The sequence below is a fragment of the Myotis myotis genome, unplaced genomic scaffold (genome assembly GCF_014108235.1).
Source record: "Myotis myotis isolate mMyoMyo1 unplaced genomic scaffold, mMyoMyo1.p scaffold_m19_p_19, whole genome shotgun sequence".
In the NCBI taxonomy this organism is placed as follows: domain Eukaryota; kingdom Metazoa; phylum Chordata; class Mammalia; order Chiroptera; family Vespertilionidae; genus Myotis; species Myotis myotis.
The window spans coordinates 42,366,832-42,386,075 of NW_023416323.1; the positions used below are offsets into that span (position 1 = coordinate 42,366,832).

Genomic DNA, 19,244 nt, shown 5'->3' on the forward strand with positions numbered 1-19,244 from the left:
TAATTAGCAAATTACCCTTTTATTAGTATAGATTAGAACATCAATTTTTCAGCTGCTAAGATTGCAAGGGTCCCCAGAGTACAGAATCTATATGTTTATCCTACACATCATCTATATATGACACAATATATTTTCCAGCAACTTTGAAACTGAAATCGCACCATTGCCTTTAGATGATAATGTCCTCATCGTACAATTCCCTTTACTCCTGCACCGATTAAAGCTAGAAGGACACTACCAGCGAAGGGACAAGTGACTCCGGTGCGTTCTCGGCCTGTGTCTCTACCGCTGGCGTGAGGAAGCTCTCAGCAAATCTTTACTGAATCAAACCGGGTGGTCCACGTGCCAGGGGTCCCTGCCCCGCCCTCCGCAGCCGGCAGCGCCGTGTGAACAATTAAGACAGCTCTTCCTTATCACAGAACATGTCATTCTCACTGTTTCTTCCATGTGTGACCCACCCTGGAAAGTGCCTTGTGACAGGGGCCGGATCTAGTACACAGCAGACGGTGGTAAACGTTTGGTAGGAAGGAAGGAAATGAAGGAGAGACGCTGACAAAAAGTGTTTTAGGAAACGCTGATGATCAGGTGACAGCAGCAACCTCACAGGCTGCCCTGTCTGCGACCCTCCCACGCCCTAGGAGTCGACAGTCAAGGGCCACCCATCAGACTCCCACAGTCAGACAAGTTGAAGAAGGGATCTCCTGGCGACACGGTCACTGTTCCAGTTAAGAGATCTGAATGCACTGTGCATGACTCAGCACACGGAGCATCTTCCAGACGCCAAACTCTCCTTGCAAAGCAAAGACACAAAGTGTAAACCGTGATTTCCTTTACTGTCCAGTTGGTCCATGCACAGGAACTGAAACATTAAGGGATAGATGTGCCCCCGGGGGGGGGGGCGGGGAAACGAATAAATGGTGACACCTCCATTCAAGGAAATACCTTAACACAGTAAAGGGATGAAGTAGACCTGTTTGTAATACCAGGAAAGACCAAAAAAATACAGTGTGAAAAAGTAATGTCAGGGAACAAGGCATATAGTATGATACTATGTGTTGCAAACTCAGCCAAGATGACTACATGTGTGGTTTTACAAATGCAGATGAACATGCAGATAAACAAAGTACTTTACAAAGTCGGGGCACACACCAAACTGGTGGAAAGGATCGCCAGCAAGGACAGGATGGCGGCTTTCACTCTACTTATTTTTGCTGGTCTCAAGCTTACGTGAGAGGGTGTCCACTGGCCACTTGCACAGCCTTCTCACCCCAGGAAGGGAAATTCTGACTGCCTCCTCCCAATACTGCGCGAGACACTTTATACGCCGTGTCCCACTCGTCCTCCTGGCAAGCTGAGGTTGGCATCGCACTGGGGCGCAAGCCGGTTACTGCCTGGAGGCTGCCTGCACCCAGCGCTCCGATCCCGACACGTGAGGCCTCCGCAGACGTCGGCGGAGAAGAGCGAGAGCCCTCAGTGCTCGCGTCCCCTTCCTGCCTTAGGCAGCAGCTGCTCCGGAATCACAGGCCGGCTGCATGTACATGTGCGCGCCTTTACTCAGTGAGCCCGTTTATCATCACAGCTCATCCCAACCCCGACTGTTTTTATATTGTTTTTCTTTATTGATTAAGGTATTACATTGTGTCCTTATCCCCCCATTGCTCTCCCGCCCGCCCCTCCCCCCCCCCCCCCCCCCCGCTCATGCCCTCACCCCCCAGCCCCAACTTTTTAAGCCTGACTCTCTCCATGGCAAGCTGGGTAAGAAACGCGTTTCAAATGGGAAATGGCAAACGGGAAACAACACGACTTTTAAAAATACAGTAAACTTTGCCGGTTCAACTACCCAAATGAGATGTGAAAAGGCCACTCCACGGTCCACTGTATTTCTAATAAAAACGCATTAAGCCCTCCCTGTGACCTTCAGAGAGACGCGCAGCCTATAAACCTGCTTAAGGACATGGGAGCTGGCGGGCGCTTCCCGGGGCCCTCGTGAATGCCAAGCACGCAGTCCGCGACCGAGTTCCCTTTCCCGTGTGCGGGCCGTCGGGCGCCTCGCCACCGCGCGATGCCTGGGAGGTCAGAGCCGCAGCCTGACAGCTCCCATCTCTCCCAGAGCTGTCTGGAACTCCTCTTTATAAGAAGTGCTCAGGAGTGGCACAGGCCCTCCGCTTCCCTCAGCCGTGGCGGCGCCCTCCTGCGACGGCCCAATGCCAGCGCGCCTGGCACGCAGTGAGCTCTCAGGAGGCACTTAGAGAGCAAACGGACTGACACCCTCCGAGCCTGAGAGCTGCCGAAAGCTGCGCAGAGGCGGCAGCGGTGACGATTACACAGCGTGAAGGTACACATGACTCACTCCTCAGTGACCCAGGCTGTGACCATAAAGTAATTAAACTTGTTCTGTTCTTCTCTATGGTTTCTTCCCTCTGTTCTTCCACTCCTCACAGAGGAGGATCTGAACGAAATCATAAAAGGACAGGATTTTACAATGATTTGATCCCGAGAATAAATGCAGAGAGCCTTAGACGGGGTCACTTTCTAAAGGACAGTGCTCATCTGAACACATCAGACTTCTCAGGAGAAGCCTGGAGTCATGCTTCCGACTTACACCATCACGGAAACGCTCACCTTCCGAACTCCTGAGTTACAGGACAGACAGAGCCTTAGCTCAGCAATGATTGAGTTACATGGAGGGGAAAGAACTTCACTCCGCCATTCCCAATCTTCACAAGACTCCCTCACTGTGTTATGTCGTCTGCCATTATAGTCGTAAAGCATGTGACACGAGGCCTCCGCTGTGTACGCGTCCTTCTACACGAGTCCCAGGGAAATCGCCCGTCCAGCTGCTCAGCATTCTGAAACGGAGCCACACCGTTCCCATCTGTCATTTATACTGGGACGGAACCTGGTCGGTACTTCCTGTCTTGGCAAAGTTCAGCAGTGCGTTTAATGGGAGTGCTATTACTGCCAAACAAAAACTGCCCCATAACACTTTGTACAGTCGGCATGATGAAGTCTTGAATGGTAAGAGAAAAAATTACAATAAACTATGAATTAGTCAAGTCCGACGGCTGTAGGAGTAAAAACATTCACAACCGGGAAACACTAGGGAGACTCGTGCACAGTGCCCAGCGCGGCCTTTGTAGGGAACGAATGGGAGCCAGTCCTTCTCACCCACACGCAGCCGCGTGCAGATGGCCGACCAGGCGGGCCAGGGCCCACGCACACCCACACTGTCCACCCCCCCAAGGCTGCGGCGGTCCTGTGCGGCCACTGCCTTCTGTGAAGACCCACCCACGATGGAGGCATTAACTGACCCAGCATGTAAGGGACCCAGGTCAATCCGTTTCCAAGCCGACCTTCACTTCTCGGTGAGGGAGATTAACCCCGGGTCCGAAGCCTGCTCTCCTGCCCCGCCCTCGGACCCAGCGTGCAGAGACCTCCTGGACAGGGAGCCTGACACCCAGGCTTTGGAAAGAACACGGGCTTTGGAAAGAAAACAGTCAGGCCTGGGCTACCATCATGCCTACATCACTTCCCACGTGGGGCCCACACGACCCTCTGCCCAATACAAAGGGGAAATGCGCCCTAGCCAGCTTGGCTCAGTGGATAGAGCGTCAGCTTGGGGACTGAAGGGTCCTGGGTTCGATTCCAAGCAAGGGCACATGCCTGGCTTGTGGGTTTGATCCCCAATGGGGGGCGTGCAGGAGCCAGCCGGTCAGTGATTCTCTCTCATCATTGATGTTTCTATCTCTCTATCCCTCTCCCTTCCTCTCTAAAATCAATAAAAAAATATTTTTAAAAAAAAAAAAGGTGAAACGATTAGGCAACACGGAGTTCTGGAAAGTTCCCTCGGTGCCCAGACTGCACTGATTCTTCCTGGCGTGACTCATTAGTTCAATCAACCTGAAGGCCCCAGCACCAGGCCCCGCATCTGGGGCTGCTGGTTCAGAACTACCACCCAGCCCGTCTCGGGCCTGAAGAGCTTCGTCGCCCAGAAGGGAACGGATCTGTGCGTATCTAACAGTGATGCGGCGTGGGAGCTAAACGGAGCGCAGGAAGCGCGGGGAGCCAGTGCAGGGAATCACTGGAAGCGGGGCTGCAGGGACGGCTCCTGGGGAAATAGGTGGCGTGAGAGACGCTGGAGCAGGACAGAAGATGGGGGGCGTGCACCCGGCTCAGAGAGAGGCCTTGAACAGAGGCCCCGGGATCAGGGTGCAGGAGCCAGGGCACAGGATGGCATCTGGGAGCGGCTCGCAGGCAGCAGCACCGCACAGAGCACGTGCGGGGGAGGCTGGACAGCACGGCCCGGCCCAGGTCTGCCCTCCGCCCTTTAGATGATGGAGAGGCGCTGGGGAGGTGGAGGGCAAGGCGTCACGTGACCCAACCTTCAGAAAGTGAAGGGCGGCCGGGAAGAGGTCAGCCGAGGCACGGGGTCCTCTGTGGGTTACAGCATGCACCCTCGGGCCTCGAATTAAGAGGGAGAGCAGCCTCGCCGGCGTGGCTCGGCGCTTGAGCGCTGTCCCAGGTACCGAGAGGTCAACAGTTTGATTCCTGGTCAGGGCACATGCCCAGGTTGCGGGCTCCATCCCGTCAGGCGGGTGCAGGAGGCAGCTGATCGATGGTTCTCTCTTTCTTCCTCTCCTTTCCTCTCTCTCAAAATCAACAAAAACGTGTTTTTTAAAAAGACAGTGACAGCAGGGTGGCGGAGAGGAGGACTCTCCAGGAAGTATTGAAAAGGTACAGTAAACAGGCAGAGGAAAGGCTGACGTGCGGTGCAGGTCGTGGGTACGAACGCCAATACTGTACCGTGTGACGCAGCAGGAGAGAATCCAAGGATCGCATCTAATCCTCAGATGGTTTTTATTCCTTTAAATTGTAATAATTAACTTTGCATCCTGCCAGGATTTTTCATCCTGGTGGTTATTGAACAAATGATAATCATCGAAGCTACAAGCCTATTGAGAATCAGGATTAAGTGGGTATAACAAATTAGTTGAGCGTCGCGGTGTATTTCCATGTGAACAAGGATCTCTGAACTGATAGAAACAGCGATAACAACTCACAGGAAGAGCCCGCAAAGCAAAGATAATTCCCCTCGGAAATACGTACATTAAGGAAACAGCTCTGATTTTGAATGCCTCTATTTTAAAGACATTTAACAGAAACGCCCGTTACCGGCAGGCCATTTTAAAGATGTTCAATACAAACATGACGTAAAGGTCTGAAATCAACTGCCTTAGATGAGCCATACTCAAAAGGGCCTCCATTTGAAAGGAAAAAATTCCCATCAAAGCGGAGAGAAAACCAATGGAAATGATTAATCCTCTGCCAATGCCCAGCCTAACACCACACACAGCTGCTCAGAGAGGACCCTAAGTCACGGAAATAAAGGGACTCGGAAGTGTGCAGCCTGAGACGGCGCCCAGAGGGCAGGCACGCCTCCTGTCTGCCGCCTGAGCAGGGCCCCTTCCAGGCTCTCCCCGCGGTGCCCAGGTTTCCACGTGCAGCCCCGTGACCCCCCCTCAGCACCACACGGTCAGCCCTGTCCCTTGGCCCTCCCGGAGCTCCTCCCTGTGCCGCTCGCTCCACCCGGACATCCTCTCTGGAGCCCCGACCCTAAGGGCTCCTGTGACTCCCGCTTCCTCCTTCAGCTCAGACGCCCCTTCCAGAGAGGCCTTCGCCCAAGTCCCCCCGCCCCCGCATCCCTGCAGGAGACGGGGAGCTGATGCCTGGTGGTGAGCAAGGGAGGGGCCGGCCAGTCACTAGACGCTGCCTTCTGAGCCACCTGCAGCTCAGCGTGACACGTTTCCTCAGTCAAACAGCTGCTCAGAGGGCAGACACCAAAACGAGGGACAGAAATAAGCACTCGTGTCTGCTGTGGGTAATTCCCACTTTGGAATGCACACCAGCAATACTGAACAAGGCACGTGTTTTTAGGAGAGACAAGAACATATTTAAAATGTCCTGGCCAGCTCCTTAATAGTAAGTGTTTCGCATACATAGCATCTAATTTAATCCTCGCAATAATAGCTTCAGGGGGTATTATTATTTTTACAGACAAGGAAACCAAGTCTCAAAGATGTAACGTCTCATCACAACACTGTGCACCTGGAACTAATATAACATCGTCTATTAACTGTAACGGAAAAAGTTTTAAAATTTAATACAAGAAGAAAGGAAGAAAGAGAGGGAAGGGAAATAGGGAGGGAAGGGAGGGAGGGAGGGAAGGAGGGGAGGAAGGGAGGAAAGGGAGGAAGGGAGGGAAGGGAGGAAGGGAGCTGGGCATTCAGATCTTCCTTTGGGTTAAGCTGTTGAACAGGAGGAGTTACACTCGGCCACAGCGCAGACTGACACATTAGCAGTCCAAGCACAGCACAAGCACCACACAGAAATGCAGGACGCACACTACATTCAAGAAAGAGCAGAAACGGACAAAACGCAGACCATTCCAGGAGGGATAAAGAGGATTAAAGTACAGAAAACGACCTAGGTACATTGGAAAGGGATTTTCCAAAAGCAAGAGACGGGCTTTCATCTGGGCCAGAAAAAGCTCAGCTGTGGACCCGAGCTCTGAAATGACCGATAAATGACTGATTAAAACATGTGCCTACAATGACGACCTCCAAGGAACTAACAATCATTTCCAACAGAAACGCGGAATTTCCACATGAACCCATAACCTGTACGTGCAAGCCCCTCTGTGTGTTCACATTTTAACAGATGAAAGTTTTCAGTATTTCTTCAGAGTCATCACTACGCTTTGGGTAGAGGCACCTCCAAAAAGTATACATATTGCAAGTCAAGTATAAGGAATAGTCTGTAAAATGGCTAACGGCAGTGACGTGGGTCTTTTTCTGTTTTGCTTCTGGCCGCATTCTATTTCAGTGTAACGACGCGGTGCTGGGAACGCCTCCTGTGCGTGCCTTCAAACGCTGTGCAATGTCAAAGCCGCTCGGAGGTGTTGAAATGTGCAGGACTGCCGGCGCAGGAAAGCCTATCTCACCATCAGCATTCTATTTCCCCATAACTGCCAGCCCCTGCAAACTCCCGGCTCCTACCGGGCCTGCCAAAGTGGGAACAGCCTTGTGCTTAAATGAAAGAAAACACAGTCCAAAGATAGATAGATAGCCCCTTGGTCTCTCAGTTCAGAGACTAAATCAGAAGTCGAACATTGGCAATGTTGCGTATGCTGTTGCCATTCAGCTGATGACTACTGAAGACAAGAATTGTTTTCACTCCTTAATGTAGAAGCTTTTTTATCTCCCTGGAATGAGTCTTTCCTGAGCTATTTCTTATTTTTTTCCAAGGTTTTTCTCCTCCATCGTGCCAAAACAGGATTTGAAATATAAATGGAAATAAACGGCTATGGAGAAAACAGAACGTTTTCACTGTCACCTTTTGGCCGGCTCATCTCACATTCTCCTGTTAACGGGCCCTGAGGATTAGACATTCTTTTTATATATAGTTTATTTCGGAGAGGAAGGGAGAGGGAGAGAGCTAGAAACATCAATGATGAGAGAGAATCATGAGTCATCTGCCTCCTGCACGCCCCACTCTGGGGATCAAGCCCAAAACCCGGGCCTGTGCCCCAACGGGGAACCGAACCGTGACCTCCTGGTTCATAGGTTGACACTCAACTCAAGCCACACCAGCCAGGCGAGGCTTGGACACTCTGCTTAAGGCACCTCAGGGACAAAGCAGCCTCTTGCCACAGGCTTCTCCCGAGTGGCCAAGGTGACTCCAGCCTTCGCTTCCGCGCCAAGGCCACTTAACTGGCCGCATCCGAAGGCCCGGGTTCCAAACGGGAACCCGTAGCTGGTCCTTCCTGGATGCATGGACCTCCTCCAACCGGTTTCAACACCCGGGCCCCCGGGAGGAGCAGCTCCACAGCCTCTGTCCAGCTGGCAAGGGGTCATACCAATACAGCCGCCTACGAGCCCCTGTGCGCACATCTCCCCCAGCCCGTCTACCAAGCGCACCGCGTGGCTTTGAACCCTAAGTCTTGCAACCTGGGCGAGCTGCTTCATCTCTTCACCAAGTGAGCTTCCCTTCCCGGCTGTGAAAATGTGTAAAAACACCTACTGCACAGCGAGCTGCTGACGAGAATATAATCAGGAGGCTGACAGAAAATTCCCAAGTCTGCAAGGTTACTTCCATGACGCAAGATGCCAAAAACCATTTACGAAGCTTTTCATGTACCCGTTTGACAACTGCGGCTCCACCGTCACTTCTCACGCCACGCGACCACCCCAGGCCGGGCCACATTCAACCTACGGTGCCCACAGCAGCCGCGCCAACGGGCGCAGGACCACGGTGTGCAGGCCCGGGCCCGCCAGGGGGCCCACAATCCAAACGCTATCCTCTGGTGACAGCAAACTTCAGAAACAAAGGTAAGTAAAACGACCCCCGGGGGGGGGGGGGTCTCCACACTTACCAGACCTTAAGAAGGCTCGGGGAGACGAGGCGACCGCGTCGGGCGGGCTGGCCATGTCAAATGGTTGCCTCTGACCATAAGCGCCACAGGCTACACTACGGCAGCGTTCACAACTGTTTAGTGGAGGTTAGAAGCAATCAAGGTTAGGTTCATTGAAAGCAGTGTGAGCAGGTATTAACACGTGATGCCGTGTGCAACGCAGGCAACCAATCAAGGTTCGTGATCATTTTTTCTTTTTACGATCTGGAATTTTGCTTTGCTCTGGTTAACTTCCGGTGGCCTGTGTGGATTGGCAGGAATACAGAATACCCACTTATCACGCATCAGCTCCTGGGGCACCCTCCCAGGGGCAGCGGGTGACTGGGCGGCTATGTAACAATGCTCAGAACTCTGCAGCGGCCCCTCCATCGGAGCCAGGCCGGACCAAGTTTCAGACCAAGCTCAGTTCCTACATTCTTCTAAGAGCAACAGCCATCGGGCGGGTTGTTTTTAATGACACGGGGCGCCAATGATGCACTCGAGCAGCCTCAGCATCTCATGCTACTTGGGAGTTAGCAGAAGACGCGGAAACCCCAACGACCTGGGAGCGAGGACCTCGAATGGTATCTCCTCCGCTAGCGCGGGGCAAGCCAAAGCGCAGGCGACACGTGGACCGGGCGCCAAGCTGCCGTGCACATGGAACGGACGGAAGCGGCTGCATTCAACAGCGGTTACAAAGACCTGGGATTCTTCTCTCGGCTAAGGAGAAGGCAGGTCTTCAGAGCTTACTGTTACGACATGCACTTCAGAGGAAATAAAGACGAGGAGAAAAGAAACCCTCCATGCTTATTAAAGGAAGAGAGAAATGCTTTTAAAACATGTTGAGGGCAGAGCTCAGCTCCCTGCAAAAAAAAAACAACCCTGGGTTGCTCTCTGTGACCAGATAGCACCCACCCAACAACACTCTTCAGAACCCGATCCCTACGCTGTTAGTGGCCAGCTGCACACGCTGACACGGCCACGGCCACAAAGACTTTAAGAAAAAGGGTGAAACAAGAGCACACGTGACTCTTCCCAGGTACTGTCCGGGCTCAAATGGCCTTCCGAGACCTCCTCTCCTGCTTCCTGGGTGGTTTTGGTCTCGTCCTAATAAGTATGGAGCTTTTGGTGAGGCTTTAAAAAAACAGAATGAAATTAGCAACAAAGGCTGGGCACACGTCTTCTGTGTGGGATTTATGAAATCAGATCATTTCTTTAAAAAAAAAAAAAAGAGGCAGAACGCACTAGAGACGATAAGAACTTCGTAGGCGGCAAGGACTCGGCATAACGGTAACATGAGCTGAGGGGAAAGAGTTCTTAACATCCGTGCACCAATGCAAGCTGCAGAGTTCGTTTGCCTTTGCTCGGCCATTAGCGACGCGGACGTGAGCATCTCCCACCTCTGACCTATAGTAACACGGGTCCTTCCAAAGGGAAGGTGGGGGGTGGGGGGGGCTCAGTCCTGCTCACAGGCTCCCTCTCCCCTCCGGGCGGCTCAGCCCTGGCTCCCCGGGAGCCGCAGCCACAGGTGCCAGCGGCAGGGCGCTGACGGTGCAATTTGAAGGAGTCAGCTCGGGACACTTGAACTTTTGGGGCTGCCGGCTTGGCCTCCGGGCGAGCACCCCTGGGGCCCCTCGCCTGGGGAAGGCACCCGCTTCCTTCCGAGCCCGAACTGTGCTCCCCGGAACCCCCTTCGTGGCCTGGGCCCTGTCCCCCAACATTTTTGCCGCGAAGATAACAGGCTGGGGCTGAGGATTCGGGGAGGAACGCAAAAGGGATATGAGACCAGGCAGCCGGCAGGTATGAGATAAGGCGGGAAGCAGAGATGAGAGGAGGCGGCGAGCGGATTCTAGTCACGTGGCAGGGGGGGTGGGGGGTGCAGCCACCCGGCCTCGGGGAGGGACCCCCCCATAAGGACTCCCCTTCGCAGGAACGTGGTCCCGCCTGGTTTCTAAGGAGGGAGCCTGGAGCGAAGTCGGTGTCACCCCCTACTTTTGGGGGCACATACGGGGTGATGTTAGAGCAACCCCTCATTTCCAGCGGGGAGACCTCGGGCGGAAGGCCGGGCCGCCGACTGCTGTCTGAGGGGCCCCAGGCGGGCACAGCTTCGCGCCGGGACCCCGCCGCCCCCCGCCCCAGGCGCCCGGGGGAGGGGGCGCCCCGGCCCGCAAACCTGAGCGCTTGGCCCGGGCTCTCTGCTCCAGGACCGTCCGGCTCACTTCGGCCATCAGCCCCGCCGCCCCCGCCATCGCGCCGGGGCCGCCACCCCCGAGCCGCCTGTCAACTCGCCGGCAGGCCCCGCCCCCGCGCGCGACACTGTCGCGAAAACGCCGGCCGGAAGTGAGCGCGCGGGCGGACCCCGCTCAGCGCCCCGGCCTCGCGACCGTCGGAGGGCCGGCGGCGGGGCGAGGGCGACGGGCAGGGGCCGGCGGCGGGGCCGGGCGGGCGGCCGAGCGCTTCGGCCGGGGCGGCGGCGCGGTGCTTTACGGCTGCCGTCAAGCGCGGCGGCGGCGGCGGCGGGCGGGCGGGGCCGAGGGCGGCCATGGCGGCGGCGGGCCGGCTGCCGGGGCTCTGGGCGCTGCTGGCGCCGCTGCTTGGTGCGCTCGCGCGGCTGGGGGTCGGGCCGGCCCCGGCGGGGGCGCTGCACAACGTCACGGCCGAGCTCTTCGGGGCCGAGGCCTGGGGCGCCGTGGCGGCCTTCGGAGACCTCAACTCCGACAAGCAGACGGACCTCTTCGTGCTGCGAGAAAGTCAGTGCTCGGCCGCGCCCCGTGTCCTCCCGGGGTCCCCCTCGCCCCTTGCCCGAGGGCTGGCCCCCTGCATCGCCCGGGCCCTCCCCCCCAGCCCGGACCCTCCCTTCACCCCCAGCTCCCCTGACAGCTTGCCCGTCCCCCCATCTCCCTCCCCACCCCCACCCCCCCCAGGTCCTGGCGGGGTTCCCCTCAGTGTGATCTAACCCGCAGCCCTGCAAACACCCCAGTTTCCCCCGACAGGCCCACGCACCCGCCTGCCCCCGTGGGATCCCCTGCCTTCCGAGTCCTTCCTGGTCCCCAGGACGCTGTACCTGCGCTCCTCCCGCGGCCCCGTCCCTTCCTGCTTTTCCCCCTCCCGCTTCCTGCCCTGGGAGCCGGGAAGGTGCATCCTGACATCTCTTCCCAGGGGGCTTCTCCCCGCCCCCCCCCTTTCTTGGGAACTACGGGGCCCTCCCAGCCCCTAAACTCGCCACAACTCTCAGGAGCATTTTGCATGGAAGCGAGGGGAGGGGGTGTCCACCTGCCAGTTCACCCTCCTGTGCAGGGCCAGCTCGGCCAGGGGTGAGCCTGGGGGGAGGCGGGCGGTGAAGGGTTAGACAAGAGGATAAAGCCGGGGCTGGGTGGGACGCTGCCCTCTGATTAGAGAGACGGCCCCACGGCCTGCAAGCCGCGTCTGTATTTTATAGCCAGATTCCGCCAGGGCGTGGTCAAGATGATGTTTACTGTGTTCTCCTGGGCTTGGAATCTGCTCAATTACATGCACCTGGTCAAGCTTTGTTTCCTTGCCGCACCTCCCGCAGCCCATATCACTCAGCCACGTGGGCCCACAGGTTCAGACCATAAGGTCAAGCTTACAGCCACAGCCTTTAGCTACAGTTGTGCTGGGACTTGGACGTGGCAAAGCCCGAGAGGATCAGTGGTGCCCTCGCATTAGTTAGTCCGAGGCTTGAACCTGTCCAAACGCTGTAACCCAGTGGTTCTCAACCTTCTGGCCCTTTACATACAGTTCCTCATGTTGTGACCCAACCATAACATTATTTTCGTTGCTACTTCATAACTGTAATGTTGTTACTGTGATGAATCACAATGTAAATATCTGATATGCAGGATGGTCTTAGGCGACCCCTGTGAAAGGGTCGTTTGACCACCAAAGGGGTGGCGACCCACAGGTTGAGAACCGCTACTGTTGCCGCTCTCCACGTCCCTCTCCCAAGCCATCGGGCCTGCTGTGTGCGGCTGCCCCATCCTTGCTGGGGTCACTCTCCTAGTCTGCCATATCACTGCTTGCTTTGCCAACCCGGGGTTCTTGGGAGTTCCTTGCTCTCACCATCACTGGGCAAACTTTTTTGTAAATCTTGATGCTGACCATGGGCCTTACAGGGCCAGGGCATTCTCCAGGACCCACAGAACCAGGTACTGTTTAAGGTCAAGGCCAGGAAGACAGGAGTGAAGGGCTTACACCAAGCCTGACAGACGGGACCCCAGTCCAGATTTCTTGGGGCCCTTGCCAGGCCTGGGACCTCCTGTGGACCCGGATACTTTCCCTGCCTTTGTAGGACCCCACATGTTGCAGAAAGGGTGCTACTCCCACACCTGTAGCTACTCCACCCAAACTGGGCACAGTCATATATATATATATATATATACACACACACACACACACACACGCACACACACACGCACACACACATATATATCTACACCAGTAAAAGAGAAACATGCAAATTGACCATCCCTCCACTACGCCCACCAGCCAATCAGATCGAGTATGCAAATCAACCCAACAAAGATGGTGGTTAATTTGCATATGCAGGTGTGGAGGGAAGACTGAAGACAGCATAGAAGGAAGCCAAGTGCTACAGAAGGGAGCGAAGTGGCGGAGAAGGGAGGGAGCCAAGGCAGCAGAGGCGGGAGCGGAGACGAGGCAGTGGAGACGGAAGGGAGCGAGACAGCCGGAGGAAGCCCTGTTCTTGCAGGAATTCCTGCAATGGGCCTCTAGTGTATGTGTGTATATATACATTAGTTATGAGGCACGTGATTTAAGGCGACCAGTCCGACTTCTGGCAGAAGTCCTTCCCCGGCTACGTTTCCCATGTCCATCCTTCCTCTGGGCCTGGGATCGGTGATGTACCGCTAGGGATCTCCATCCCATCAGACTCAGGGACTGACCTCGAAAGGGAAGGTGAACTGGAGCCAAACAAAAGTTTTCTTGTTGAGAAAAGTGCCCTGAAGGTTCCTGTAAACACTGATTGGAAGTCTGACCAGGGAACCTTATTCTAACACCCTGTGTTCGCTTCTTTTAGGAAATGATCTAATCGTCTTTTTGGCGGACCAGAGCGCACCCTATTTTAAACCCAGAGTGAAGGTTTCCTTGAAGTAAGTACAAATGTATTTGTTTCTGTGGAACGGGCATCAGTGTCCTAAGGGACAGCCAGCAGTTGGTTGGATTGTCTTTGAATTCAGTGGCACCCAACTGTGGTGTTGACACAGAGCCACTAGTTAGGAGGTATGAGTCGGAAGTCATTTGTTTGGGAAAATAGTGAACGTAGCAAAGGTTACAAATGACTTACTTTGAAAATAGATAAAAGTTGGTGGGTGCAGGTCTGTTCCTGCAGGCACCTGTCACTACCTTGCTCTCTAATCTGCTTTCCCGAATGTGTCGGGATTCCCTGTCCCTCCTCCTGAGTGTCCCGGGAGCAGTTCACTCAGGCTTATCAGGTCAACCGTGTTTAGGAGGGGGAGGGGGTGGGGGGAGGTAAAGGGAGGGAGTCCTTTGCACTGGAGAAAAGATCAGTGATCTCTGTTCTCATTTTCTCTTTCTATTTTAAAAATATATCTTTATTGATTTCAGAGAAGAAAGGAGTGGGAGAGAGAGAGAAACATCAGTGATTGGAGAGAATCATGGATCGGCTGCCTCCTGCACGCCCCACACAGGGGATCGAGCCCGCAACCCAGGCATGTGCCCTGACCGGGAATCGAATCTGTGGCCTCTTGGTTTTTGCCTCGATGCTCAACCCCTGAGTCACACGGGCTGGTCATGGTCTTGTTTCTTAAAACCACTCTGCATTCATCCTGAATTCTTCTGTAGATCAAAGGGGCCTACGTCCATGAGGAATGATAAGATACTGAGAAGAGAATGAGATAAACCGGTTCTGTGAAATTATAGCTTTTGCATTGGAAGTATCTGGTGTGGGACAACTATAAGGTGTCCTTTCTCTTGCAGGAATCACAGTGCACTGATCACAGGTGTGGTGCCGGGGGATTACGACGGAGACTCACAGATGGACGTCCTGCTGACGTATCTCCCCAAAAATCATGTCGACGGTGGATTAAGCGCTGTCATCTTCTGGGGGAAAAATCAAACATTAGGTGAATTTGTCTTAGGAGTTTTTACTATTTACCATTGGATAGGAAAGGGTATTTTTATGTAGCAAAAATTTTGTTCTGAAGTCAGATTTTTTTTAAAAATTGCAGTTCTTGAGTGTCAGTGATTGTGTAAAAAAAAAAGTCCATTTTCTGATTTTTCATTCTCAACCTAGACCTGTTCTGAGGTCAGTTCCAGAAAACAGTTCAGTCTGGATAGCTTAAGAAGAGAGATTTCTTAGAGGGTTTTGATGGATGAAAAGCACACCGTAGGCTGAACTTTCTGGGGCAATCCCCAAAGCCTGCAAGGAAGCGACTGCCTCTTCACCATCAGAAAGTGGCCATTTGCACAGCACCTGCCAGGATGCCCCTGTGCGCGCCCGCTGTGATTCTCCCCGCAAACTGGGTGCCCTGCACCGGCCTCTGGGGACTCACAGTTCAGTGATCAGACCCGAGAAGAGGTGCAGGCCACAGCGTCCCCACACGCCTGCCTTCCGGAACTCCCAGTGCACCCAGTGGGCAAGGCTCATGCTTACCTCCAGGTTTCAGGTGCCAGGCTGGCTGAGAAAGGCTGCCCAGGGAGGCACTGCCAGGGCAGAGCCGGGTTGAGAGTCAGACCACATCCCCTCCAGACCTCCAGTCTTATCTGAAGCCAGTTCATCGTAGCGAAGCAGACAGCTTTGTTCCTGGAGGGTTTCGGTCGTGTTCTCTGTCACATGGGGATGTAGACAGGACTCTCTCGTGCTGCAGATTCAGCCCGTCAGCACGGACCTGAAGGAGGAGGCCCGCGTGGTGGGTCGAGGGAAGCACAAGTGGAAGTTGGTGTCAGGCGGGTCGCCACTGTGGCGTGAACTCGCCCGGTGGTTTGTCTTTACAAACGGGCTGTCGGTTTGAGTTCTATTGGTAGTGTCTCCGTAATGGTAACAGTTGGAATTCGTTAGAGATGAATCTTGGAAATAATTGAAAGACTATCTTTTTCCTACGGGTGGATATAAAGGTAATCCACAGGGCCTGTATTTATGTGTTTGCTTTCTTTACAGATCCTAATAACATGACCATGCTCAACAGGACTTTTCAAGATGAACCTTTGATCATGGAGTAAGTATGTATGCACTTGCTTCCCTTTGAGTCACTTTAAACTTACAAACGTAACATAAAATTTTTCACATGAAAAACTACTTTGCTGCCCGGCCAGTGTGGCTCAGCGGGTGAGCATAGACCTATGAACCAGGAGGTCACGGTTCAATTCCCTGTCAGGGCACATGCCTGGGTTGTGGGCTCCATCCCCAGTGGGGGCCGTGCAGGAAGCAGCCAGTCCATGATTCTCTCTCCCTCTCCTTCTTCTCTGAAATCAATAAAAATAAATATTTTTTAAAAACTACTTTGCTAAGTAGTATTGACACTAAATTCACTCTCCCTTTAAAGCCGATAGGGGCCCGGGCTCTCACTGATATATTTATTTGCCATGATGGAGGAAAGAGGAAAATGAAATTCTATATTTTTGAAAGAAGAGGGGATTTGTGTTTTCTTTCTGTTTCTGTAGTTTTGATTGTGTCTGTTACGATTGTGTCTGTTATCCATGGTAATTCCAGCCATGTCATTAGTCAGAGAATTAAGAGAACTGCTTTTGGGTAAAACTGTTACTTCATGGATGGATATCCAGAGTACAGGGTTTCCTCCAGCAATTTACACGGGTTTTTATATTTAGGAGAAACTTTTGTCCTTTTGTACAGCTCTTCCTTAATGTTCTCACTTATTTCCTCAATACAGACTCATACAGGGATAAAATTAATACAGATTTCAGGGATTTCAGGAATGCGGTAGAGGTCATTTGGGGGACAGGCAGCACATGGCCACTCTGTCCTTTCATAGTTATTAAAGTCACAGTCACAACATCAATAGATCAGTGGCCCTCAGAGCTCTGTAAACCCATTGACTGACCTCCTTACGGCACTCAGCTTGGTTTCTTCCATTGCTGCATGTTTTCATTGTTATCGCAACATGCAGCGGCCACTTTGGCCACTTGGATACCAGCCGGTTATTTCTCCTAAGTCCATCCGACTGAACAGGTTGAGTCAGATTCTGCAGTAAGTGGCGTCTCCGTGTCCCTCGGGGATGGACGCGGTCAGGCAGAGGTGGCGGCAGCCCCAGGGTCTAGAGCACAGGTTTAGTCCCGCTCACCCTGCACCCCTGTGTGCAGCCGGACCCTGAGACACGTGCTCTCCTCGTGGCCACGGCAGGAGGGCCGGAGCGTCTGGTGACCACAGCTAAACCCTTTGCCTGGAGGTGACCCTGTCCCTTCTGCTGACCTTCCTGGACCACAGCAGATGCTGTGAGCATTGTGATGTCTCCCACCCCTCCCGGGGGTCCTTTCCTTCTAAAGCCATGGTTGAGAATTGGATAAAATCGCTGCCTCGTGTTTTCTTTCCAGCTTCAATGGTGATTTAATTCCTGATGTGTTTGGCGTCACGCATGAAGCCAGCCAGCCACAGATTCTGTTAGGAGGGTGAGTAAACGACATGGTTATTACCGTGTAATTCAGTGTAGGTGTCAGCCCTATGGGGACTGTGTCTGTGTGAGCCGATTGTGTTAGCCACTGGAAACCCTTGGTGGGAAAGACGCGGAAAGGGCGTCTGGTCCGCATGAGCGCTCCCGGGCGGTCCGGCTGGGGCTGCAAGTGCGCTCTGTGGAGAGCAGCCGCATCGCCCCGCCCTCTGGACATGGGAGACCCAGGCCCCGGGGCCGTGTGCAGGCTGGGTCATTGGATGGAGCCTGATTCTCCGCCTCAGCGCCCAGGCTCAGGGATGCACTGCCTTCCTTTTCCTTGTATTTGTTCAGTGAGCAATGACTGCCTATCAGAGTAAACAGCCCTCCCTCGCCCTGGGGCTCTTCCGTGTACACTTTCTCCTTGACCAGTGATATGCGAGGACTCTTCCCGTCCCAGCAGCTGTTCTCGGGAGAAACCATCTGGAGCCTTGCAATTCTAAGATCTTTTTTTTTTTTTTTTTAAATATATTTTATTGATTTTTCACAGAGAGGAAGGGAGAGAGATAGAGAGCCAGAAACATCGATGAGAGAGAAACATCGATCAGCCGCCTCCTGCACATCTCCTACTGGAGATGTGCTCGCAACCCAGGTACATGCCCTTGACCGGAATCGAACCTGGGACCCCTCAGTCCGCAGGCCGACGCTCTATCCACTGAGCCAAACCGGTTTCGGCTAAGATCGTTTTTTTAAAATATATTTTTATTGATTTCAGAGAGGAAGGGAGAGGGACAGAGAGATGGAAACATCAATGATGAGAGTCATGGATCAGCTGCCTCCTGCACGCCCCACAGTGGGGATCAAGCCCGCAACTTGGGCCTGCGCCCTGACCGGGAATCAAACCATGATCTCCTGGCTCACAGGTCAATGCTCAACCACTGAGCCATGCCGGCCGGGCCAGTTCTAAGATCTTCATTACAGTTCCTCTAGGCTTAAAATAGAGCTGTCCTAACACAGAATTCATGACAAGGCACTTTTCACTACTAGCCTGTTCCACTTGGCTACTTTCTCTTGTATCTGATCACAAAACTGCTAAGAGGGATTTTGCAAATGAAGCCACATTTTGGTTCCTGAGGACAGAGTGCAGTGTTTACTCTTGCCTTCCCAGCACACAGACACTTCCCTGGACCCATCATCTGCCCAGGGGCTTGGAAATCAATGGCGGCTCCTTCTGTGCTTTGGAGAAGCCGCGTATTTTTATGGTTAGGTTTTGAGATCTGATTCACGCAGATGAGTCAGTTGTTAAAATTCAAGGTGATGAAGAGAAGCTGTCACACTTCCTGTCACTTTTTCCAAAGGTTTGCAGTCAAGAACGTGGGTGTCTTGCTGCTGTTCATAGTGACCTTTGACTTGCTGTGAATCCTGAACCAGAGACTTGTTTACCCCCCAAGCTTTGAAAAGCGCCTGGAAGAGAACCCTGGTTAACAGGCCAGTGGAGGGAGTTCCTGCTTTGGCTTCGCCAGCAGCCGTGTGTGTGTGTGTGTGTGTGTGTGTGTGTGTGTGTCCGCGCGGGGGGCGGAGGGGGGGAACCTGCCTTGGTGGCCAGGAGCCTCATGTGTGTGGGGTTGTGGGACCTGCCTTGGTGGCCAGGAGCTGTGGAGGGTGGGGGTTGGGGGCTGCACAGGCCACTCCTGCCACAACGAGGCTTGCGAGTTTGCCTGTTGCTGGGACTGCACAGGAACCTGTCTAGAATCTTCATGGACTTTCTCCTGGGTCTACAGGAAACCTACCTAGAATATCATGTGACAGTCGCATAGCTTATTTCCTTGTGAATTCTATATTAGATTTTGCCTCTCTGATGATTCATGAAAAACTATGGCTTTTAGAACTGGTTCTGGCCCTGGCTGGTTCACTGAATGGTCAGAGCGGGGCCCACACACCAAAGGGCTGCGGGTCGGTTCCCTGTCGAGGGCACGCACTTCGGTGGCAGGTTTGATCCCCGCCCTAGTCGGGGGATGTGGGGGAGGCAGCCAGTCCATGCTTCTCTCTCTCTCTCTCTCCCCCTCCTACCTCCCTTCCACTCTCTCTAGAAATGAGTCAGGGGAGGGGGGTATCCTCAGGCGAGAATTAAAAAAACTTAATAATTGTCAGTCCCTCCTGCTGGTGTCATTATCTTACCATTGGCTGCTTTGGGT

At 53.7% G+C, this 19,244-nt stretch overlaps 2 protein-coding genes across 5 annotated transcripts in view; one reads left to right on the top strand and one right to left on the bottom strand.

Moving 5' to 3' along the window:
- PHKB (phosphorylase kinase regulatory subunit beta) overlaps positions 1 to 10,758 on the bottom strand; it is a 66,236-nt gene extending 55,478 nt beyond the window's left edge. For 2 of the 3 annotated variants that reach the window (XM_036345059.1, XM_036345060.1), the window contains exon 1: positions 10,623 to 10,758. In XM_036345059.1, coding sequence (XP_036200952.1) covers positions 10,623 to 10,698 — 76 coding nt within the window. In that variant the 5' untranslated portion in view covers positions 10,699 to 10,758. Of the gene's footprint in view, positions 1 to 8,431; positions 8,545 to 10,622 lie in introns of all 3 variants that reach the window. The other variant, XM_036345061.1, reaches the window with a different exon arrangement.
- Positions 10,759 to 10,961: 203 nt separating this feature from the next.
- ITFG1 (integrin alpha FG-GAP repeat containing 1) overlaps positions 10,962 to 19,244 on the top strand; it is a 49,830-nt gene continuing 41,547 nt past the window's right edge. Inside the window, exons 1-5 of one of the 2 annotated variants that reach the window (XM_036345063.1) lie at positions 10,962 to 11,199; positions 13,506 to 13,578; positions 14,426 to 14,571; positions 15,606 to 15,663; positions 16,997 to 17,071. In XM_036345063.1, the coding sequence (XP_036200956.1) occupies positions 10,992 to 11,199; positions 13,506 to 13,578; positions 14,426 to 14,571; positions 15,606 to 15,663; positions 16,997 to 17,071 (560 nt within the window). In that variant the 5' untranslated portion in view covers positions 10,962 to 10,991. The remainder of the gene's footprint in view (positions 11,200 to 13,505; positions 13,579 to 14,425; positions 14,572 to 15,605; positions 15,664 to 16,996; positions 17,072 to 19,244) is intronic. The other variant, XM_036345064.1, reaches the window with a different exon arrangement.